General features: G+C 39.3%; 2 protein-coding genes across 10 annotated transcripts in view; both read right to left on the bottom strand.

Moving 5' to 3' along the window:
* The window catches only part of unc13bb (unc-13 homolog Bb (C. elegans)), a 65,821-nt gene that overhangs the window by 18,173 nt on the left and 22,213 nt on the right, over positions 1–25,435 (bottom strand). For 6 of the 8 annotated variants that reach the window (XR_014800768.1, XM_084934816.1, XM_084934817.1 and 3 more), the window contains exons 6-16: positions 24,847–24,920; positions 24,682–24,739; positions 24,387–24,416; positions 22,269–22,482; positions 10,773–20,729; positions 9,761–10,057; positions 9,550–9,649; positions 1,661–1,704; positions 1,487–1,565; positions 557–631; positions 138–357 (exon numbers count right to left, since the gene is read on the bottom strand). Coding sequence is in view for 7 of the 8 variants with exons in the window: in XM_084934816.1 (XP_084790942.1) it covers positions 138–357; positions 557–631; positions 1,487–1,565; positions 1,661–1,704; positions 9,550–9,649; positions 9,761–10,057; positions 10,773–20,729; positions 22,269–22,482; positions 24,387–24,416; positions 24,682–24,739; positions 24,847–24,920 (11,148 nt within the window). In the remaining variant the exon portion in view is untranslated. The remainder of the gene's footprint in view (positions 1–137; positions 358–556; positions 632–1,486; positions 1,566–1,660; positions 1,705–9,549; positions 9,650–9,760; positions 10,058–10,772; positions 20,730–22,268; positions 22,483–24,386; positions 24,417–24,681; positions 24,740–24,846; positions 24,921–25,435) is intronic. The other 2 variants (XM_084934822.1, XM_084934823.1) reach the window with 2 other exon arrangements.
* Positions 1,514–7,424, bottom strand: LOC146383526 (uncharacterized). 2 transcript variants are annotated; one of them, XR_014800769.1, is made up of 3 exons: positions 2,514–7,424; positions 1,661–1,704; positions 1,514–1,565 (listed from the first exon to the last, which is right to left on the bottom strand). XR_014800769.1 is itself a non-coding variant. In XM_084934824.1 (2 exons), the coding sequence occupies exons 1-2, from the start codon at positions 4,962–4,964 to the stop codon at positions 2,505–2,507; spliced, it is 2,277 nt and encodes a 758-aa protein (XP_084790950.1). In that variant the 5' UTR covers positions 4,965–7,424. The 2 variants fall into 2 exon arrangements, 1 of the variants encoding a protein (XP_084790950.1); XM_084934824.1 differs by lacking the exons at positions 1,514–1,565; positions 1,661–1,704 and having other exon boundaries at positions 2,505–2,536; positions 2,720–7,424.

The raw sequence follows: 25,435 nt of genomic DNA, 5'->3' as shown, positions 1-25,435 counted from the left end.
AAAAACGATTTTTAATGTGGGGAAAATATTCTTAAACATTTGAGACAAAATTGTAATGCAACAACTTCCCGATAACGTAAAAATGTAATTTCAGATCCCTGATGGAAACTTCTGTGAAACATTTCCTTAGTACTCACGCTGCAGACAGTCAGCATTCAGTAATTCTTGGCACTTTTCATGGCACTTGACACCACACTCAGAACAACGCATGCCTTGCCGGGCGATTCCCCACAGGAGCCCCTCACACTCATAGCAGTATGTAGGTGTAGTCGCTGTCCACACTTCGAAGTTATGTGGTGTGGTGCAAGATATGGGGTAGATAAGAGCCTGCAGGGTCTTCTTGTAGACATGATTTTTCTACAGAAGGAAAAAGATCTATTTTTAAAAGTCCTAATCCAGGGAAACAAAAAAAAAAAACCCTTATCAGTTATAAGGACGTGCTTATGCTGAAAGACCGATGGAGTCACAACCATGAAAACTGTGTCACTGGGAAGTTTTTGAAACTGACAATATCCAAAATGCAAAGCAGAAGATTTTTTTTTTTTCGCATACTCACCAGCTCCTCATCCTTAATTGATGATCGAGCAGCCATTGCAGATGCGATCCCTGCCTTCCTGGCTTGGACAAGGGACTGAACAACACATGACAAATACAAAGAAAAAAAAAATCAGCAAAGTTTGTGTACAAAGTCAAAACAACCCACAACCAAGCACACTGCAAAACAGTTCTGCAACAATAAAAGTCAATATGGTTAAAAGGTTTGAGGGGTTAGTTATAAAGGTGGTTAATAGAATTGTTATTATCTTTATTCTATGAACTTGATGAACACTTACCATATGGTGAGAACCCATGTGAGTATTATTAGTACCAAGCAAGTTAGCCCAAAGTCAACATTATAAAACATAGACAGGCCTTTGTTAGTAGTTTATTCTATCCAGTCAATTTGATCAAAAAGAAGAAAAACAACGTTAACCAAAAGGTGAGGGAATGACCTCTTGACAATGTATTTTAATGGGAATGTTGAATAGAAAGAAAAGTAACCCAGGACCAAAAGGACACATGCAAATGTCTTAAATTGTAATAAACAGGAAGTATGGCAGAGATCAACATGCTATGTCTGGTAACTACTGTTATCTGTCCTAGTTTTTTTTTTACTTCAGTAGAAAAGGGAGTGTCAACTAGGTTCTATAACTTACCATAGCCTGACCAAGGAGAGTGAATGCATTCAAGAGAGTTGTGGGGAATAATTTTGGGTTTAAGAGAGGAGGGAGAGAGACATTAGCAGACTGATTTCATGTTTGTCTCCATTCTTTGAAACAACTCCATCCCAAATTCAGTGTAAAAGAAAAACTAACAAACAAACAAAAACTATTGTTGTACTGGTCTCATTTACAGAAACACTCACAGGTAAAGAACAAAACAAACTGAATGAGATGCAAAATACGGTGTATATATATAGGAAAATAAACAATAGGTGAGTACTGACCACATCGCTGACCAATGGGATAGGCTTCTTTTTACGTAGGTCCGGCATACTGTCAATTCCATACAGACCAGAGCCTCCACTATGGAACAAGCAAAACAGTTTTTATTTAGGTTTAAAATACAAATTTATTTAATCTAAACAAACTTCACCAATACAACACTATGTATAACTTACCCTGTTTTGACCCATGCCTGTTGAGTACTGGGTTCATCTCTGACCTGTAAGTATTTTAAATGTGAGAATTTAGGCTAGTGGCTTACAAAGACATAAAGAACTATGTTATGAGAGGAGTGGTGTTTGTGGAACCAGGCTTGGTTGAGTTTGACCTCTCTGATGTCACAGAACATGCAAATTAAAAAACAAACAAACAATAAAAAAATTAATTAATTAAAAGATGGGACTAAAATGAATGTTGCTGAACTCTTTAATTAGGTTAAGTGAAATTAAAGTGTGGACCACGATCACAGTATGTAGATGCAAAACTATAGAATACATTTTATTTCCAAATAGGACAAAAGCACGACCAAAAAAATTTTGTCCGGGTGATTAAACATTCATAGAAGGTCTTTTTTTAAATTTCTTCCTACAAGTATAAATTTTTCCTTTTTCATTATTTAGTTGACAGTGGAGTTTCCTCTGGGGTTCTTTCTAATAGATTTTGATAGTGTTTGAAAATATTATGAAGGGGAAAACAGAACGCAACACAAGAACTAACACCACAAACATTGTAAAGTTACAGCAAGCTCCTGGTAAATTATTCTGTAACAGATTAACTAAAGTTATCAGGCAAATGTCTCATCTAGAATGTCAATAATACTTTCAGACTAAAAATTACACATCTATGCAGTCAATACCATATATAATGTGTATTTAGAGCATTATGCTTTGGAAACAACAAGTATTTATGTTGATAAGAAAAGTAAGAACAGTACTGTGTGGGGGGGATGCACACAAATAAATAAATAAACAAACCGAACAAACACAAAATAATGTAGCTTGAACATAGAGCTAATATATTTCAAGTAACCTGATTATCTTCTCTCCAACAGTCTGCAACAAAACAAAACAAAACAAAATACAAGTAGCATTATAAATCAAGTTGAGTAGCTGTACATGAGCAAAGTCAAACAATTTTGTAACTAAAGGAAATGCATTTAGTTCACTACAAAAATAAAGATTTGATTTTTGCTGTTATTACCAGGCTTGCAAGTGGTAAATAAATAAATAAAATACCTGATACAAACTCGTCTTGAGACTGAGATCCTTGGGACCCTTGAGAGCCTTGAGAACCATGGGATCCCTGTGCAGATTTGGACAGTCTATGACGGGTTTGCCTCTTTTCTCTTAGAATACGTTGGAAATTCTCTATACGTGCTCTGTGACTGGCATCAGTTAGCCTGCCTTGCTTTTCATCAGTCAGCCTTTCTTGATTTTCTTCATGAAGAACATGGTTTTCCCTTATGGGACTTAAGCGCACCTCATCTTGGTTACGAACTGGACCCATTGGACTTTCATCCTGCCTTGTTGCACACTGGTGGTCAGGCGTTATATCAAACTTGGACAGTTCTTCATCTGTTGAATAGTCTCCTTTTCCTTGTGAAATCTCTACAGAGTGATATTCTGTTGGAGTTCCAGGAGAGGGGCTTGCTTTATGTGGAGATGCTTGAAGGGAGCATGATAGATTCTCGTGCATCTCAAGACAATCCATGTAGACTGAAGGATCACTGTCCTCCTTTGAGGTGGCAAAGTGAGGATAATTCTTTGTAAGGCTAATCTCTCCCTCGGTATAATCTACAGTGATATGCTCATCCTCAGGTTCAGAAATTTGTTTACCCAAGGATGGCGGTGCCTCTGTACCACTATCATCTTTTTCATCTTCGGTATTCAAACCTTCCAACTTTTTGAAAGCCCCTTTTAAAGCTGACCTGACCGTGAGTACAGCCTTGCTAAAACTTGTTGCATCAAAACCTACGTCAGCAGTCCTGGGTGTGCTTTCAGAATCTATTTCAGGTGACTCTGGTGACAATGTTTCTCCTACATCCTCCCTGGAAATGCTGTGATCTGTCCACTCTCTGTCCAAACTCTCAGCAGAACCGAGATCGAGAGTGTCCCCAGATGACGGGCAATAATCACATGGTGAATGTGGCTCTAAATAACCATCATCACAGTCTGTCAACAACACAGTGGAACAGCTCAAGCTCCAAGAGGGCCCACTCTCAAGTTCGTTTGCACAGGCATCTGTGGTGTGGTATCCAGAACTACGTGAAAATGGACAGTTTGCAGCACAGTCGCACTCCAAGTTTTCTCCCTCAGCTTGCTGTCTCAGAGGCCTCCAGTCCACCTGACTGGAAGAACTTGAAGGTGAATTATAATGGGTTCCAAACAACAATGAGAGGTGCTCTGAACTGTTGTGAGAAGAATGACCTGGTGTGCTGCTTTGTGTGTCCTCTCTTGCACGTCTGTTCCAAACTCCTAGAAAGCTCTCAAGCTCTTCTCCACTGTTTGCACAAGAGGAAACATCCTCTTCACTCCAACCACCTTCTCTACTAATACTGTGCTGAATATCAGCAGTTGGCCATCTGCTATACTCCGTGTCACCAGGAAGAAAGGCTGCCTCTGGACAATTGGAGCTCTGACATGATGACAATGAGCTAGTACTTTGGTAGTTTTGGTCACAGTGAAGCTCCAGGTAACAGACATCAGACAAGCGCATGTCTGAACTCTGCTCCAGGTACTCTTGATCTTTTTGATGGACTGTTCTGCAAGTGGCTTGATCATGCCATTGTTTGGGGGATCTATGTGATGATACATATCCTGAATCTCTTCCATAATCATTGCAGTCCAGCAAAGGATTGGGATCACCTGTGTGAGGAGAAGAGATTGCATTCTGCCTATCCAGACTTCCATGCCTGGTGTGACGTGTTTGAGAAACAGGGCTAGGATGCGTTACAGCTGAAGCCCCGGAATATAGCTCACCTATTTCACTGAGCACTGCATCGACACAACAAGATACTTCATCCACTGAGCCTCGCACAGACGTTAGATACTGCCTCAGGTCAGAAATTTCCTCTTGGATCTTATTGATTCCTTTCAGCTCCTTCAGGATATGCTCCACTACGTTACTATGTTCTGCTTCCTCATCCTCCATCTTCTGCCTCCATTCCTCATTTGTGATTCTTTCAAGAATCTTGGGGATAGAAGCCTCCACAACTTCACTGCCATCTTGGCAATCAGAATTTCTGTCTTTCTCAGATATGGTGGGGTTAGCTTTGGTTATTGTTTTGCTGACTGATATCTGGTCATGAAATGAATTATCTTCTGGTGCCTGTAGACATTTCTGTAGTTTTTTACAAAGACTTTGCCCCACATTGGGGAGCTGTGTTTTTTTCTTCTGCAGCTCACTCTTCTTGGGTGAGAGTGGAACTGGCTCCAGTTCATGGGGTTCATCCTCTCCACTGACGTGTCCTCTGGGAAACATCCCTGAGAATTGGCACTTGTGATCAACTGTTCCTACACATGGAGATATCACTGCCTCTGTGACTCCTCCTTAAGATGGGTCAAGTATAAGCCAGCATCTTAACCTGCATATGAGTAAGTATCTGCAAGTAAGTCATTTTGTTGAAAAAGCTTTGAAAACCCATGTGATTATTATGCCTACCAGCTCCCTGTTATCAGATGGCAGCTAAATATGATAAAACCACCACATGAACTTTGGAACTGTCAACTTGCCCTACTACCAGCAATTACCTGAAACACAGGTACATAAATAAAACAAGTACAGGAAAGGTAATGATAAAGTATGCAAATGTATGCATTTTAAAAGAAGTGATTTTAAATGTAAACTCTTTTTTTATAATTCCCCCAATGAGAAAGTCATTTATCTTTCCCATTTTTATTAAACCCATCAAGTGAAAAACACAGACACATAAAACTTTACTTTTTTATGACCACTAGCACAGACCACAGTGGAGTTCTAATTCTGACTATGCACAATATTTTAAACACAGGACAGAAAGTTCCTTTGCCTTCTGGATTAAAGACATCCCATATGGAAAAGAAATAGTAAAAACTTACATGATTTACTCATGAAAGTGGCCACTTTCTCATTACTTTCATATATTGTTTTAGTAAGTATCCAAAACATACAAGTTTCATTTATATAATTTTTCAAGGGATCTTATATCTGTTTTCACTCTTGTATGCTTTTCATACAAGTTTCACACAAGACAGATACAAACTTTATAAGATTTATATATATCTTTTCCATATGGGATGGCTGAATGCATTTGAGCACACATGGAATACCTCTATGAGAGACTACACTACTCTCCACAATACAAATGCTGGATAGACATTGTTTTAACTGAGAGTCAGTCAGAGTGGCAACTTCCAGAATGAACGCCATGCAGCTGCTTAGATCTCTGTAATTAGGATGCTTTGGAAAGACAGCACAGTAATTAGATGACAGGTCAATTCTCTCCTCTGAGGCCATGCCATTCTTACACACCCTTACCAGCTGCATGGCTTAATAGCTCTGATCCATTGGTACACACTGGAATGACAACTGAATACCCCAAATGTAACATAAATCTGGTTCTGGCATTATTTCATTCACAGAGGGCATTTACCATAGCTCTGTGATTTTGTCTTCTTCACTGAGATAATTACCAAATTCTCAAAAATGTAGAAGATGTTGCAGTGGTTTCAAGGTCAAGTTCTGTTCATCATCCCTGCTTTAATACTGCTTGTAACTCAAATTAAGGAGTTTTAATTGGACACGGCAGGATTTCTTAGCTCTACAAATAGTGTACTATATAATTCTTTTGAGATTTGTAAATGCTACTTTAAAAAAATAATATTAATAATATAATAATTATATTTAAAAATAGTAATAAAATTCACACTTATCTCTTCCATCTCTGTGACTAAATATCTGGTAAAAAACCATAGGAGGCCTTAGCTTCTAAAATATAAATTACAAGAAAATTAAACATTTTATAGAGTTGCTACACAATATTTTCATTTAAGATGGCCTCAGCCTAAAGTAAGCTTATTTCTGGGGACTTTCTCTGTATTTTCCAATACCTTTGTAGTCAATTTGCTTTATAACATAACTATACCTTGGCAAAGTTTTAGGAAAGCAAATGACCAATTCTATTAAGTAAACTAATCCAGGGAGTGCATAATATAATTGCTAAATACATTAACACACCCCTGCACTTGAGGTCTCCAATAAGCACTTTAGCACAGAAGGTGTGTGTTACCCTGATAAGCGTTTAGTGGGTAGAAATGTATAATCAGCCAATCAAAACTGACTGTTTCAGTCACCACTCTGAGAATGAAAATAAGCTGATGATCTTATCAGCTGAATGGAATCCCCCTATCCTAAATTTACAGGCAGCAATGTGCTTCACAATAAAATTACAGTTATAAATATTATTTTATTCCATAAAATAATTATTAATAGCCATATTTAATTTACAAACATACCAACTAATGCTAGTTTTAGACATACTTGATGAATATGTGTAAACAAACAAAGTCGCATCAATGTGTAACTAATTAATTGATTGACTGATTGATCATAATAACTGAGGGGCAGGTAGGGGTTCGGGCCATATTCCAAGTGAGTCAATCTTCAGCGGTCTCCCTTTTTTTCCCCTTTCCTTATTAAATAATCCACAGCTTTCATTAAAAAGAAAGAAACAGAATAAGTAAAAAAGGCATCTTGCTTTTGACTTTTTTAGCTGGCTTCTCATCAATGAGTGAGATTTTAGAATACTGAAAGAAGAGATGCCTTCTTGACATTTAATTGGCTAAACATGGTTGCGTATCTATGCACTACAATACTACATTTTCCATACAGTAACTTGTACAATCTATATTTTTAATCAAAGTATATGTTATATATATATTTAACATAAATATACTAAATAAAATGTAATCCTTACCTTATCAGAAAGAACGAACAACCTGTAGATACCATCTTATAAAATTGATTAATTCCACATGGAGGGTTGCTCAGCAGCTCGTAATAGCAATTCCCTGTATTTTATAAAAATATTTACCCAGGTGTACTGGTGAACATTGTTCAGTGCCAATCAAACCAGCAGATCTTCCTTCAAGTTAAAAAAAAACATACAAGTGCTGAGTTCCTGATTTCTACAACCGAAACAGCCAGCACAGCACAAGTAGATGATCACACAGCAGTTCACCCTCTGTTAAGTAGCCATCCCTCCCACCCTCTTGCATGCTTTCACTGCACTAGCTCTCTCTCTCTCTCTCTTCTCTGGGAGTGTATTCCAGTGCAAACCTAATCTGAGGGTGTAAGACTACCAGCTTTTAGCTGATCACAGTCACTGTAAAGAGTCATTTGTCAAAATGTATTGTTTTTAAAACTTCAAAAACATTCAAGCTAAACACATTGGCAGCACTGCTATCCCTGAGTGACTAAATGAGAATTTGTGGAGGAAGGATAATGTGTATAAACTTTAAAGCATATTCTCATCAAGTATGGGTTATGGATTTGCCTCCCATGATTCCTTGCTGTCTTCAAGTGTGATTAAATTACTACAATCTCATTCCAAACCTTTCTTTGAAAATAAACAAGCACGTATGTTTTAGGGTATCAAATCTAGCATTTTCATTATGCTAGTCACTGTGACACCACGCGAAAACTTTCCAATTCTAATTAATTATAATCTTTACCAGCAGCCTTGTGTGATAAGTATTTCCTTGCATCATTTAATGAATAGCACTTAGCTTTCACCCTTGATTTATACTCATGTCTTCAATCACTCATTTATAGTTCATGTTCATCTCAACCACTTCATGGAAGTCATCATTATAATGATGGCATGCAAGGGCTATATGCCCTGCTCCTTCATTGCCATGCTGTTAAAGCTTTAGTCAGGGAGGATGAACTATAGTTATGACTAACAAATCCCAATATTGGCATTATGAACACAGTAAAGTCCAGTCTTTCTGACTGGTCTTAAATTATTAAATTTAACATCTAAACTTAAAATTCTGCAGAAATGGTAATGCAGATTGCACCTATATTTGGTCACATTACAGTTGATTCCATAATGCCACAATTGCCTTTTTAACAAAGGTCATTTGATTTGTAAAAAACAAACAAACAAACACAAACACATGGGCTGAAGATACTGATTACAAGCTATACAGTATATGGAGATATGTGTCACTGCATATATTCTGTTTTCGCACATTCTGATAAAATACACAACAACAGTTTAGTAAAAGAAACATAAACATAAAAAACATAAAAGAAACAACATAAAAAGAAATACTGGTAGCCACCGCTACACCACAGCCTTCTAACAGATGTAAAAATGTAAGATTTTAGTTGATTTTCAAAAAAGTTGACATCTGAACTTGACTTTGAGTTCAAGGTCACTGAGTTCAAAGATTTTTAGTGGCTGCACTTGGTAATTATTTGAAAATCTTTGGTGACATCCTTCTTGAGTTATCGCTTTCAATCTCTATCTAATTTTTTTTTTTAATCCCTGAATTTGTCAAACATAGCAGATATCCTTGGAAGAAGAACATAGTAAGGACTTTTGTGAGCAAAACATCTATTAATGCCATATAGATTTTTCATGCAGTGAGTAATCTGCCTAAAATCAACACTATATTTCTTATTATGAGTACCACATGAAGAGAGTAAATTCCACGTTTAAGACAATAAGATGGAGAGGAGACAAAGATGTCTCATATAAGTTACAAAATGAAGACTACTTAAAAATTAGAAAGGATCATAAAAACTTTTGCTGGGTAGTTTTAACAGAGTAGCACATTGTTAGTCATGTGCCTGCAATTAGGACACCAATTCACTAAAAGTAATATCCTTCTAGTACATTTTAGTGCATCTGCATGAACATTCAGAGAGACTAAACTCAACCAGTTTCAAAGGATTGTATGTATGAACGTGCTTGCAAATGTTGTGTGTGTACAAGGACTGGGAAAAGAAGAAAGTTGGAATTAAGGGTTAATAACAGATTGAACATTGTTGGAGGAACTGAAGTTAAAATACTGCATACCTCCCGCAGTTGAACTCTGACTTTAGTGATGGCCTTCATCCAATGAAGTCTGGATTGGGAAAAGGGTAATGGTGGTCCATCATCATCATGGAAACTAGGTCTAGGTTACATGGATTGAATCATTAGATGAAAAGAAGAGAAAGAGGAAATCTGTCAGTTCTCAAGCATTTTCATTATATCACACACATTTGAATTACAAGCAAAAATGTACCTGTGGAGTTTGGGGGATCCTGTTTCTGCTGTAGTATCACTTTTTATGTCCTGTCTTTTGTCAGGGCACAGCCTATCCATCTCCAGCTCACTGACCACAGAGTGTCCATTGATGGAGAGATTTGTGCCATTTGTGCGTAGCTGCCCATTGGTAGAAGGGTGAAAACCAGTACTATGATAGGAGTGGAAGGACTCCTCCAGTTCTGACCCTCCAGTGCTCTCGTGGCCAGTCTCACTAAGCTGGGAGCTGGTCTGGCTAAGATTTCCTGATGACCCAAAGCGACTACTTTCCACTGGACTACATTGGTGAGAAAGGAGTGAGGAAAACATTCAGAATGGTGAAATATAATTTCTGAATATTTTATAGCTTTGAGTTTGCACTACAAAAGACTGAATGGATTCGTAAAATATGATGATTACTAGATGTACACGTAAAACAATATTTAACAAATGAAAGTGTACAAATTAAAGCAGAATTCCATGACAATGTTGCAAACAACTTAATTCATAAAATGTATATAGCCCAATTCACAACAACAGTCGGCTCAAGATGCTTTACTCAATTGCTGAAACACATATACACACATATATATGTGTAGAGAGAGAGAGAGAGAGAGAGAGAGAGAGAGAGAGAGAGAGAGAGAGAGAGAGAGAGAGAGAGAGAGAGAGAGAGAGAACAAAAGGGACTGCAAAATGAATAATGGTATAACAATAATAACAATATAATGATAATAGTAATAATAATAAGAATGTTTGAGTACAATGTAGATTCAGCCAGAAAATTAAAACTCAATACAACATTGTTGTGGAATTCGGATTTAAAATGACAAATGATACTGCAGATACTAAACACAAAAAGCCCACACTGAACAACACAGACAAAGACACAAAATAACTAAATTAGTGAAAATTGACTGCAAAGCTGAATAGGAAAAACTTTTTTTTCCCCCGAAATTCCCACTTCACAAATGGGGGCAGGGAGGGAGGATGCCATTTATTGTACTTTTACTAGCCTTTTTGTATTCAACAGAAGATTGGACTGGTTGTCCAGCTGCACTCCAGAGTTAGGACCTGCAGAGGGGTGAATTTCTACAAGCCTTTCCTTCTCCTTTGGGGTCAGGGATGCTGAAGGATCTACATCAGGAGTGGAGATGCAAATCTGGGGAGTTGCTATATCATCTGTGGAACCTACCGGTACAGTTTTTTGGGCTTCAGTTGTTTCGACCTTTTGTACAGTCTCATTGCTTGCTGAACTGTTGTTAGTTTGGAGTTGAGAAGTTATAACTGGGACAGCTTGTGATTTGGATGGCTGTGTCTGCTGAGGAAAACCTGCATTTTCCCCCAGTAATGAAATGGTGGATGGCTCTTGTTTTTCAGTATTAGGTTTTTCCTCTTGAAATACGCCTCCAGAAAGGTTTTTCAGCCCTGAAATTAGGCTACTACCTCCTTCTGTCTGAGACAATGATGAAGCAAGTGATGGTGCTGATGACATCAGGGATCCAAGAGATTTTACTGCATTGCTCTGTGCTGATATAAACCCAAACAAAGACTTAGCTTGAGAAGGCTCTGCATTGTTGGGCAACTGATTAGGAGGTGAAGTAACATTAACATCTGCCTCTGTGACATCAGGTGGGACTGACTTGTCATTTTCTTTACTCTCAGGGTCCTCTTTAATAACCATGGGCTTCTCATGTATCACTTCTCCCTCACCTTCTGGCTTTTCTTTTTCATTGTTAACTACCTGATGAATGACAGAACTGTCTTTTGCTGCACTTGAAACAGTAGAAGTTTTTAAACAAGCTGTTTCAGTTTCCCCAGCACTGTCATTTATTAAGCTGCCAGGCTTCACTTGATCTTTATCTTGCAATGTTGAGCCCATCATTATATTTGCACTGGTGATTGGTTTGGGTACCGCTGGCACAGATTCAGATGGCTTAGGTGGTTGTCCCATTGCACTGGCTGTTGGTTTTGGTATAGCTGGCACAGATTCAGATGGCTTAGGTGGTTGTCCCATAGCCCCAAACAAAGATCCTCCTATGCCACCAAGTAAAGTTGATGCTCCAGTTTGTGATCCTGCAGTCTGACCAGTAGCTCCTCCAAACATTCCTCCAAACAAAGAACCACCAACCTGAGGTGTAACTCCAGAGGCTCCAAACATTCCACCCAGTAATGAGCCACCACTCTGGGGAACTGCAGATTTGGCACTGGATCCTCCCCCAAACATCCCACCTAATATTGAACCTCCGGTGGTGGGGGCAGTGGCTTGAGTAGCAGACTGAGGAGCGGACCCTTTAAATAAGCCTCCAAGTAATGATCCACCTGTCTGGGGAGACGCTGCCTGGGCACTGGGCCCTCCAAAAATACCCCCTAGTATTGATGCACCAGTCTGACTGGAGGAAGGTTGGGGTGCTGTTCCTCCCAATCCAAAAGGCTTTTGCTGTTGCTGACCTTCAGTGGGAGTAGGTGTTGGTTTGAAAAGGGTGGACGTGAAGCTAGTAACTGTATCTGACTTGTCTGGCACTGGAGGTTTCTGCTGTTCTTGGACCAAAGAACTTACTGACTGAGGGAATGGTGTTTCCTCTTCTGCATTAGATGTTTTTGTATCTTGACTCAACTGACTACTACTTGCAATCTCTGAATTTACAATTTGTTCTGTTGATGCACACATTTCAAACTCTTTAGACTGATTTTTTTCAGATAAAGCAGTTTGCTTATCAGTATCTTGGCAACTTACTTCTTCTATGAGACTATCCTCACCTTTAGACAAGCTTGCAGCAATAGGCTGAACTTTATTCTCAAGTGTATTTGGGATTTCCACTTGATCGTTGCTTTTGATCAAAGTATTAATTTCACCTGTATCACCACCAGTTGAAACAGTTTTACTGTCAATGGCTTTTTGTTGATCAGTTACAGTTGATGTAGTACTGTTAAGAGTGGTAGTTGATATTTTGTCATTATTAGATGTTGGAGTAGTTGTTGCATCTGAAGTAGATCCTCCAAACACTGAAAACAAACTTGTGTTATTTGGACCAGAAGCGCCAGTTAAAATACTACCTAGAAGAGATGTACCTGTCTGTACACCAGCTGTTGGAGATGGTGAACTGCCCAAAATCCCTCCGAATATAGAGTTTTTATTTTGAGTTGTGGAAGTCTGATCAGCCCCACCAAAACTTCCACCTGTGGACCCACTAGTCTGCACAAGAGATGAAACTGTTGAACCACCGAATATACCACCCAAAATAGACCCAGCAGACTGGGATCCAGCAGCCTGGGGAGCAGATCCTCCAAATAAGCCTCCAAGTAATGATGACCCTGGCTGTGATCCTGTAGTTTGGGGAACAGAACCACCAGTCTTGTTGAGACTAGCTTGTGGAGCAGTCTGCGGTACAGACCCTCCAAATAACCCACCTAGCAATGATCCTCCTACTTGAGTTGATGGTGTTTGAGGTGAAGAATCTCCAAACATTGCCCCTAACAGAGAACTTCCAGTCTGTGAAGAGGGCTGAGGGGCAGAACTTGCAAACACTGAAAATAACCCCTTGGCTGGTTGGTCTTTCAGGCCTGATGATCCAGGTGTAGACCCTGTAGTTGACAGACCTGTTTTGGTAGAACTTGGCTCAGTGCTGGGTGCAGAAAATAAAGAAAGAAAACCTTTTCCTGGCTCATCTGAGATAGATCCAGTTGAAGATGGAGGATGTGGGTCTGATCCACTAATCACAGAGGCTGAAGGTTCTTTAGAAAAAGAAGGATCCTGGGGTGCACTCTCTGTGCTCATTTCCTTATGCACAACAACACATTCTAAATTTGAGTGCTTAGACATAACATCACTGGCTTCAAATGAGTCACCACAAGTATTTGTGGTAACTACAGTAATATCACTAGATGGGGCAGCATGCACTTGACAGGAGTTACTATCAGATTTGTTCCCTGAGAATTCACTAGAAGGGGCATCTTTGAGGACATGGTCACTTGAAATAGATGCCATCTGGGAAGAACTTTGTTGTGAATGAATAGCTGGGGACTCTTTGGCAGAGGTGGCAGCAGATGAACTGAGAGTCTGTTGTGGTGTTGGCAAAACATCGTTAAAAACAGAACACATACTCTTGGTTGGTTCTTTTGGGACTGCAGTCCCTGGTGTGTAGGGCATGTTTGTATCTCCTCCAGTTCTTGGTGGTTGAGGGGAACTAGGACCACTAAACACGGAAAACAATGTTTTTCTTGGATTTTCAGTAGAGGCAGACAATCCACCGAATATACCCCCAAGAACAGAGGTAGCTGTTTGTCCTTGTGGTAGAGGCTGTTCTTTTGGTTTAGATTGTGCCTGTGGTCCCCCTTGTTGTTGAGTTTGTGACTGGACTACTCGTTCTTGAAATGGTCTTGTTGATGACTGTGTTTGTGGCGGGTTGGGATCACTAAACATTGACAACAGCCCCTTCATTGGGCTTTCAGCTGAACTTGATGACCCAGGAAGAATTCCCCCTAGAAAAGATCCAGTTTGATTTTGAGATTGTTGGGTGCTGTGACTGCCGAACATTGAAAGGAACCCTGTAGATGGAGGATCCTTTGGAGGGATAGTTCCCCCCTGTGGCGCCTCAGTGTTGGGCCTGGTTTCGTTAGGTGCATGAGGAGTTGATGCTGACAACTTTGATAATAAACTTTTACCAAGTGTTTCCTGTTGAGAAGGCTGTGAAGGTGTGCTTGATGGGTGTGTTTGAGACAATGTCCCAGATTTATCTGTAGTCTGCTGAGTATTTGGCCCTGTAAACATTGAAAATATAGTTTTACCAAGTGATTCTTCCTGTTGACCAGTAGGACCAGACTGGTTAGATGCTGCTGATCCCCCGAATATTTCTCCAACTGAAAATCCAAACAGTCCACCAGATGGTTTACTTTCAGCTTCCTGCTTTGTTTGTGCAACAGGTGGCACAGATTGTGACTGGCTTGCTGCAGAGCCTGTAGGGATACTCTGAGTAGACACTTCCAATATATTTTTATCTGGGATTAGGCTCTGCATGGGCCTAGATGAGCCACTTTGGTCTAACGTTTGCTGTCTCTGAATACCTTTAGATCGAGATGCTGATGTTAGTGAATCCTCTGTAATACTAGGTTTGATTTGCTGTTTTTGTGGTTGAGAGGGCTCAGTGCTAAACAGATTACTGATTGATCCCAAAAGATTTGAAACTCCTGTAGCCTCTTTATTTGTAGTGGCACTTCCTGGTAAGGAGCTTGTGCTGCCAGTTTTGCTCTGTTGATTTGGAGATGTGTCAGTAAATTTATTGAGATCTGGTTTGGTTTCCTCCATTCCTACTGCAGATTTTAGGAAGTTCATGAACCCTGCCTGTGGTTGTTCAGATGGTTTTCCCACTGGTATGTCCATCGGTTTATCAGATGTAGGTTGTCCAGTTGGTGCAGGTTTACTAAGATATTCTTTTGATCCTAAAGGCACTGTCACATTGAGGTTTGTTGGTAGAGTCACTTGTTGTACCATGGTAGTCTGCCGCGAAAGTTTAGGTTTCTGAGTTGCATGTGAATTTGTTGAGTGTGTTGCAGGGTGAGTCACTTGAGGTGCTGTTGGTACTGTGGGCAAAATTCTACCCTGCTTGGTAACTGGCATTTCAATTTGTTGTTCAAAGCTTTCTGTCTGAGTTACAACGGCAGTAGATTCTTCTCTGATGATCTTAGACTTCAGACTCTGAAATCCTGATGAAAGGATGCTTTTAGATTGTTTGTCAGTGGCTTGCTCACATGTGGACTTATTAGAACTGTTCAATTCAACCTGTGATGTTTTGCTGACAAAAGAGGTTATTAGGGAAGAAATCTTCTTAACCTGACGATTAGGTTGCTGTTCTCCTGCAGAGACTCTTTTCCTCCATTCTTCCTCTGATACATCATCCACATGTTTTATTGTAACAGCAGTCGATGAACGCCGCCGTTGGCTAGGTTGGTAACAGTTGTAAAGTAAGTGTTGATTAGAATTTGCTGTAGGAGTAGAATTCAGGGAGACCGAAACTTTTTGAGCAAGAAATGTCTTTACTTCCTGGTTATTCCAATATGGGCCAATATGATCTCTATTATGACATGAAAGGTCAATGATGTCATTACAATAATCTTGATATACATAACTAGGCTGTCTTGGATCCATCTTAACTTTGTTTAATGTATAGGATGAGAAATCCACACCAGGCTGCCCTTGAGACAGAAATGAATTTTCAAACATTTGAGAGAATTGTTCAAGATTTAAATTCATAATCTCATTTCCTTTTCTGTAAGCAGCAGACAAATCTAGGGGGGCATTTAGAAGTTGAGAATCCTTGTGATCTTGACCTGGAAGCCAAAGAAGCTCATCTTCATTGTAAAGTGGAATTTTAAAGCCACAGACTAAAACCATCTCATTCTTCAGCCAAGCACTTGGAAAACTTTCTAATTGCTGTGCATTTCCCCAAGATTCACCTTCAGGGGCACATGCATACACATATTCTCCCACTGCATCTGTAAGTAAAGCATAAATATACTCATGATCTGTGTAAACAAAGTAGCCACAGTCACCGTCTTCTGCTGGCCACCACATTCCTTGCTCCAAAAGAGCCAGCCACTGCTGATACCATTCAGTGTCTTCAAGGTACAGGGAGTCTTCAAGGTCTATATTTGCACTTGGAGGATCTACTGGTCTATTCAAATTAAGCTGACTGTGATGGATCATGCCATTGGTGTGAACATGCTGTGAGTCTGGATTATCCATTCCATATTGCCAGTTAGCTGAATAAGATAAGCTTGGAGCAGTTTCTTCATAATACCCTTCATGATATGAAACACCATTCAAGCTGTAATTGCTACCATCATTAAATGAATGCCATTTCCCAAACTTGGCATTACTCTGTTTAGTAGTTAAGTTCAACACACCTTCCTCATTGGGTAAATGTTCTATATTTCCCAAGTCTTCATAACTATTCCATAATTTTCTCTTTGGATATAGATCATCATTTCTATATCCTTCACACTGATGTGGTTTATATTGTTCTTGGTGATAAACAACACCTTGCCATTGCACAGTGTTCTGATTCTCAGGTACTGGTAATGGTGTACTTTCAGAACTCAGCCTATATCCTTGATTCTCTACCGGGAAATGATAACCTAGTGACTCATCCTGAAACTGCTGCCACAGAGAACTTTCACGGATCCACTGGTTTTCATCATAAGAGGGACTTACTGCATATGCAGATAACTGATAAAGGTTTTGACTTGTAGCACTGTATAAAGATGGAGAGCTTCCACCAATATATGGATGCATGGTCATGACTGGTGAAGTTGCACGACTTTGTAAAAGGGAATGGATATTTCCTGTACTATAGGCCATTGGGTTAGTTGACCTAAATGAACCAGAATTATATAAATGAGGCAAATTACCAGTGCTCACTGAGGAGTATGTCGTGCAGCTCTGAAGAGATCTTGCAAAAGTAGCTGATGTACGCAAATCCAAACTCTCAGTATCAACTGACACAGGTGCACTGATTAAAGCATGTCTACTCTTTCCTGGATTGAGAGAATCTGGATTGTCTTTTTGTAAACCATCCCTTCCAAGGTTTACGTTAGCATTTGTTAATATGTCAGAATAAGACTCTATGAACTTGGCTGAAGTAGTCTGTTGTCCACTTATCTGACTTGTTCTTTTCTCTTTTTCTGCCTTTTCTTTTGATTGTTGTTGTGTCATATTATTGTGTGGCTGCTTTTGCAGTGGGCTTTTCATTGTAACTGTATAATTATTGGCCCTTTCTTGAGGTGGTTGTTCTGTTGATGTTTGACAGGTTGTGTGAATACTTTCATTTGATTTTGTAAACTTGTTTAAAAACCCTGAGAGCACTCCCGATTGACCCGCTGTCTCTATCTGTGTTGGATCAGTCTGGTTATGTGGTATTTTGTTTTGCTGTTGTGTTTCATAGGTGTTTTTGGGCTGCAACTGTTGAGCTGTGTTTTCTGAAGGGGATTTAAAAAGTCCAGAAAACAGACTACTTGCATGCGTTGTTTTTTGCGTTGTGCTATTTTTTGGCTGATCTTGACTAGAAACTTGGATAGTCGTTGTCTTTATTGGCTCATTATTGGATTTGCTTAGTGTCATTCCATGCTGATGAGCTGATGGTTGACTTTGTGTGTTTATGTTGTCTGCTGAAGCAAATTTGAAAAGTCCAGATAGAAAACCACCTTGTTGGGATGGTGCTTGCTGAAGTGGAACAGTCTGCTGTCGAGCAAATCCTGGTTTATTTGTCTCGTATCGGACACCTTGGTGATTCTGAGGAATGTTTTTAATAGGATGACCTTGGCTTGGACCTTGAATACTCAGTTGGCTTAGACCTTGTTGACTGCTTTGGTGGTGAACTGTTTGACTCCTTGAAATATTCTCAGAGGATTCAAATTTGAGCAAGCCAGATAGCAGCCCCTTTTCTGGAGTGTGTGTTTGCTGAGTTCTGTGTGAAGTCTGCTGCTGACCAAAGTAATTGCCGGGAATGTTCCTTTGTGCTTCACTATCACGAGATTGTCCCTTTTGTTGCAGGTTTTTTGTCGATGAAATGTTCAATAAACCTGAGAGAAGGCCCCCCATCTGTGGAGTTGAAGAGGTTTGTTCTGGGGCCGTGTGTTGGGAAAATTGTGTGGGATTATTTCTGTTGAATGGCTGATTGTTAGCATGCTGTGATAAATGGCCAGATAAGTCACCACTAGAGCCAAATGTAAGAATTCCAGATAGCAGTCCACCTTGTTTTGGTTGATTGACAGTCTGCTGCTGCATTCCAGATTTCTGATTTGATGTATGTTGGGCTTGTGAGACAGATGACAGTTTACTGTTCTGAGGTTGCTGATTACAGATTACATTCTGGTCTAGACCAGAGGGTGCTGGGGTAGGGTTGAATATGCTGGAAAACCACCCTTTCTCACTATTTTCCTGGTGCACAGGAGGATTCTTGGTCAAGGTGGTCGAAGTTGTTGAAGTCAGATCATGCTGAGGATTCTGTGTTTTTATGGAGGCACTGATGTCTTCACTGGATGCAAACTTTAAAAAACCAGAAAGCACACCACCTTCTGCTTTGGGACGTTGCTGAGTGGAAACATTTTCAGATGAAGGGAAAGGTATTTTAGGCTTACTAGTCAATGCTGGGTCTTCAACTGGTTCCTCTAGTTGGGGGCTCTCTGTGGTTCTAAACACTGGATAAACTGCCACAGGTGGAGCTCCGTGGGGTGGAACAGGGGCAGCAGGTGTGATCAGTGAACTTAATGACTTCTTAAAAGGGCTAAAGAAACTGGTGTTTGCAGAATGTGTTGGCCCAATTGACCTTTCTGGCTCTGGAACAGGAATACTCCCTTTATTCAAAATTGACTGAATTTGTGTCTCATATAAGTTTCTATCATAATTTTGTCCTGAATATTTTTCATGTGAAAGTCTTCTTAATTTTTCTGATTCACTACCTCTGTTATCAAGCCATCTCTCTTCCAATTGTGTATGACTCTGAGAACATGTGGATTCCAACGCCTGTTTGCATTCAGCCAAATTCACATTATCAGCTGAAAAAAGCTTCAAAGGATTTAATCTACCCAAGACTGAGTTTTCTGGAGCACTTTGAGGTTTGGTTACAAGCTTGGGTACATGGTCTTTTGCACTTGTTTGAGTCTGACACCTGCTGGGAGTTTGTGTTTCTTGATGATGACTGTGTATTTTGGCATCATGTGGTGGGTGAGAAGGCAAAGGATTGAATGATTTTTCAGGAGAACTTTCTACTGGAGAGACAATAGCTACGGGAGCTGTGTTATTTGACTTAGGAATGAAGGACAACAATTTTGTTAGTCCAGATTGTGAGGATTGTGCAGATGATACTTGTGGAGATAGGGCAGGCTGTTTAGGGCCTCCACCAACTTTGTCAGTGAGAGAAGTAAACAATGAGCTCATGGCATTTTTTACTCCTGAAATGCCCTGATCAGAAGCAGCATGTGATTGGGATTCTTCTCTTAAATCCTTTGAATTACTTTGCTCCTCCCCAAATGAATCAGTTCTATTGCTACCATAGGAGGATAGCCTAGACTTGCTTGATTTAGGCAGGGATCCATATTTGCTAATTTCCTCTTCTTTTTCAGCCAGGTATTCAGACACTGTTTCAACAAGACATTGAAGCTCATCCATAGGATCAACATATTCATCACTTGGCTCTTCTACAGGAGAGAGCATTGCCTCTGAAACCCATCCTCCTGATTTAGGTTTCCCATACTTCTTCTCCCAAAGGCTCTGTGAATGTTCTATGTGGTCCTCATAGGAGAAAGAATGCCTATCTTTATAATGTCTTTTGTTCTCTGAGCGACACTCATCAGCCATAAAAGCAATGTCATTAACACTGTCCTCTGCTCCTATAGGGTGGTGCAGAGGGCTCTCCATTTCAAAATCAAACTGTGCCTTCCTTCTAGCATCTTGCCCTTTTTTGTATGCCACATAATTCTCCAAAGTGCTGTCCAGCTCATTTTTAGCCCACATCCTTGTTTTGTAGAGAAGCCCATTCTGATATGGTCTCAGATCTGATGTCATACGCTCCTCCTCTTCCTGCATCTCTGCTACTTGTCGCATGAAAAGCTCCCCTCTTTTCTCACGGAGGAGTGCAAGGTCAGCGGGAAAGGTCTCTTTTCTCATTTTGTCTGCTTCTGGACTGAGAAACCCTCCTGGGTCTGTAATCTTTTTCTTTCGCCGACGATCAATAGTATCATAACCCTCAGGATAGGTGGCAGGCAGACCACCACTATGCTTTGTATTCTGATGGATAGGTGAATGTGATCGCTCGGAGTAGGGTCTTCCCATGCGAAAGATAACGCTGTCTTCATCATCTATAAAGTCACTTAGCTGTGGCTTGCTTTGCCCCTTGTATTTGTTTTCCCAATCTTCAACCCCCATGCCAGAATCTACAGGTATAATTCTGACTCTTCCTTTCTGGTTTAAAGAGCTTCTTTTTGTTTTTTTTATGTAAAAAAAATAAATTTAATGAGGGTGTGGGAATGGATAAAGGGATGGAAAAGAGGCATACAAAAAGAAAAAATGCAAACAAAAACACAAGTTAAGCCACACAGTAAATTATGACAGAAACAAATCTAAATAAATCTTTTCGTAATGATGACCTGATCTATAATATATATGATAAGCAATATGTAACATTGCATTCTTTAATAAACATTTTTTGCAGTTTTTGATGATCTTAACTAAACTGCCCAGAAGGCATACCAAAAGACTAGAACACAACATGTTACACATTTCATACAATTGACAGGGGTAATAAAACTCTTTGTTTGCAAGTGTGAGATTGTGTGCATATAGCTCCGTGTTTGCACGTGCCTCACTGAATTTAGATTGTTGTAAATCCCCACTGCAACAAACATGCTTATCAGCACTTCCACAGTCTGTCTGTAAAAGTCTTAACAGGAAATGTCTGCAAAATCACCACCATATGGCATTCATGGTAGAGGTTTTTATGTTACAACTGAAAGGCATTTGTCTGTCACTGACCTATTTCCTCCAGAGGTGTGAAAGAGGGATTTCCTCTTTGATATACCCAGAGCATTTCAAACTAACAGAAACTTTAAACAACCCAACACACCCTCAAGACAAAAAGAAACATGAACAATGAAGGTTTTTTTTTTTTCTGTGACTGTAATCACATTTTTTTTCTGATGTAGAATTATCCGGATCAACTCCCTATCAGTCAACACAGGCAGATTTGTAGCAGTCTCACTGGTGCGCATGCATGCTACGGCAAGCGCACAAGATTAAAGTCCATGAACCAAGAATATTTGTTTTCTGGACCAAATACTTCCTGACAGCATTTTAGTGGTGTTGTAGTGACCATAATAACAACAACAAAAAATAATATATTATTTTTGTATATTAGTAACAATCATCATATAAACACTTTATTTTGGCCAATTGGCCAAAAGTAAACAAATAATCCTGATATTCTTCCTGATGTACGGAAGACAAAAACATGGGCTTATGATCAGGTAAACTATTCATGACAAAATTAATTAAGAGGTAATTACCAATTCTTTCTCTGTGAAACAATCTTATCTAAAGTAAACACTTCTGACTAGGTTTTAAACCCTAATTAACGGAGGCACAAGTGATGTCATTATGATACCAATTACATTTGCATGATTTACCTTTATAATTTCATTGATGTTGATTTAACTCTGGTTATTTTTGAGGTCATAATGAATAGACGACTCATTTTCAGTTACATTATTGAAAAGCACTTCTTAAGTTTTGCACTATTTGTGTAAAAAGTGAGTGGGAGAAAAAAAAAATTGGCAAATACAGCCATTACCGCCGTGATTATATTACTTTGCATTAGACGGCAGCAGTACACAATAAAGCAACCTATCAAAACTAACTGCTGCAGCGGAAGCAAGAACCATCAGGCTACACTGTAAGGATAAAGAGTGTCTGATCAGGAGTGCATGAGTGAGTGAAGGTATCCCTGGCCGACCCTGTCTACCTGCTTCCTCTTGGGTCCCTGTAGTCCAGGTCAAAACTGTGGACAGAGTCTGTGCAGCCATCCGGGCGATGCTGTGGCCGAGGCCCCATCGGGTACTGGTGCATAGACGAGTTGGGCTGAGCAGTTGTGTGGTAACGTGGAGGCAAACTGTTACTGGTCTCACTGCGGTAATCGCTATCCCGGTCATCTACAGCACTGTCCTGGTCATCCAAGGCTGCAGCAGGTAAAAAGACAAGCTCTAAACACCCCATCCTGACAGATTGTAAAATTGTGGAATCAAGTACGTTTAGTAAGATGGCTTCAATTTTCTATCAAACCTTGCTGATTATTAATGTAAAAGAAGTGTATGTATTCTTGTTTGAATTTTTATTAAATATAAAAATGCAAAAAGCTGAAAAAATAAACAAACCACAGTTACCTGATGCTAGGGGAAAAGTTAAAAATGCAAACATTTAAAATTTTCTAAAAGCTATGGGTCAAGTGCAAAGCAGTACAGGTCTTCTGCAAAAAAAGCAAAATGTTGAATACAAATTGCAAAATATGGCAGTTTCTAGACACGTCTGAGTAGGACAGGAAAGCAACAAATGGACACAGAGCTAAACATTTAATAAATGTTACTGGCCCTGATATGACAGAATCATTCCGATTATGTTTTAATAGATTTCACATCATAAAATGTCATAAAAATTGTGCAATTGATGTAAGTATTTCAAGAACAAAATATAAGATGCAACTTTTACTAAACAAGAAAGAAAAGAGTATTCTGTAATTCTGGATCCTAGCAAAAAATAAAGCTGACTAACTGACTAGCAATAGGTTTGTAGAATTATAAGAGCTAATTGTGTACAACCCTGGGGTTATTTGAAAATGATTTATTCGAAGTAAACGGAGTGGACAGACCCACAGGATGGCACTGCACTCTGGTACAGTCATTCTCAATTAAGAAGGCAAGAGAATCTTCTGAATGAGGAGATTTCCATGCAGGATAAAAACAGATTTCGTCAGGATCGCTCTTATTATTTTCAGGTAAATGCAGACTTCCCCTTGCTCTTATAGCAAAAATATTATTTTTTTGTGATGCTGATTTTTGTTTATAACATACTAAAATAATTGGTTATCACTAACAGGGTTACAGTGCAACACAAGACAAAGTTTCTAACAAAACAATTTGCCTCATGTGGCTTTACTTACTCCCACCTGTGCACATGTAGTCATAGTCATGAATATATCAAACCATTACATCACTGCTTGCACTGTTTGTTGCCCCACTAAGAAAATAAAGTGCTGTACACGCAAGCACTTGTGCTAAATGTAAGGCAAAGAGCTGTTCTTCACCTCTCTAGCTGTATGATCCCATAGATTCATCTACAGAATAATTTTCTATAAGAAAAGTAAAGATTGTGAACTTTATTTCTTGTTAGCCCAGTTAAGCCTCTATATTTATACACAAAAACATAAAATAATCATTTTACAAAGGGGCAACCTTGTGTTGAATTACAGAGAAGAAGACAGTTTGTAGGTGTTCACCCCACACAGCTTCATAATAATTTTTATAACTTCATATAGGAAAGCACCAAAATACACCACTTCTTGAAACGGACCTTACCAGTTCAAAGACAACGTCTTCCAAAAGCTAACCATAAGGCTAGTATTGGCTAGGGGGATAGCTAGGCTGGGGTTATATCAAAGTGATAAAGTCATAAGAAGTAATTCATAAATATTTAGCAAAGACTGCCACCTGTCATCTCTGTTAAGGAACTGCAATTCCCTACATTAAACACGTAATAGGGGCTTCCATTGTTAGTCAGACTTCTAGCAATGTTTGTTATGTATCAGAAGATAATAATAAATTATATATGTGTTGTAAAAAAAACATTCTAACATCAGCACAGGATATATTGTAGAAAACAAGAAAACAGCAAGAGCATGATGGGAGAAAATGTCAAAAGGTAATCAATGAATGCAGTGAGGAAAGAAAAATAAGATTAAGTAATGTGAATTAATTGAATGGGAACCTTATGGATTACGTGTTACAAGGGGGACATGGGGCTTTATGACATGCAGAAGGGGAATGAGGATTGGCCAAGGGGGAGAATTTCATCAAAGTGTGTTACATACTCAGTGAATCAGCCCATCCGAAATAGTTGCCTGGTAAAAGTGCAGATGTAACAAGTGAGAGGCAAGTCAGAGGAGTCGGGGATTGTGTAAACAAAGAAGAATTAAGTGCTCCTGTGTTGTAATAACTGGACAATGAGGGAGCCCCATAAGTGGCAAACAAACACATAAATTGTCACAAGAGATTTAAAAGAAAAAGAATAAAATAGAAGTAACAAGACAAATGAGTCTGAGATCCAGAAAGATAGAAAACTGGCTCCATCTAGAGGTTAAAAGTACAACACATTCAGGTACTCACAGCACTGGGAAGCTGCAAATGGCAATGGGTGACTCTGAACATCTTCCTGAAGAGAGTACTAGAGAGGACAGAGAGTGTAAAATGTGTATATAATAGCATTCTTTATTGACTGGAATAATAAACTTCATTTTATATTAAAACTTTCTGGTAAAAACTGTATTTTACCTCATCATGGATTCCCATTCTGTTGATGCGCTCCAGTTTGCCAGTCCAATACTGTGCCTCATCATCCGGGATATCTGGTACAAAAATATGCATGCAGCAAATATAAACTTCAAGCTTCATTTCCCAGTATGCTGTCATAATACATTTTATGTCTGTTTAATTTTTTATGAGCTGTTTGGAAATGAAGAAAATAGTAAGTTAGCAGTAACATACAAAATAAACGTCAAGTGTACAGTGTGGCAAGTTACAGGTTTCCTGAAAAATTATAATACAACACTGAATTTCAAATACACAAAAAAATCAAGTGAAAAATACAAAATAATTACTCTACATTTACTGTTTGATATGATGTCTGGTAGACTAGTCGTACTTGAAAGGGGGATCTGCACTGCACTGTAGACAGATGCACATTAAAGGCCACACACAACACAAAGGCTAGGGCTTCAAAGACACCACAAACCCACGGCTTTAATGAATGGCTTTGGAAGCGCAGAGTCACGATGGGCTCCTGCAACCTTAAAAGGGCTCCTCTTAATACAGAGGAAGAGGCTCTCTCCCACACAGTGGACACTCTGCTTCAACTCTGATG

The sequence above is a fragment of the Perissodus microlepis genome, chromosome 7 (genome assembly GCF_051167445.1).
Source record: "Perissodus microlepis isolate ML-2025 ecotype Zambia chromosome 7, ASM5116744v1, whole genome shotgun sequence".
Classification (NCBI taxonomy): domain Eukaryota; kingdom Metazoa; phylum Chordata; class Actinopteri; order Cichliformes; family Cichlidae; genus Perissodus; species Perissodus microlepis.
The sequence above is the reverse complement of the archived record's forward strand: the minus strand, read 5'-3'. Positions and strand labels throughout refer to the sequence as shown.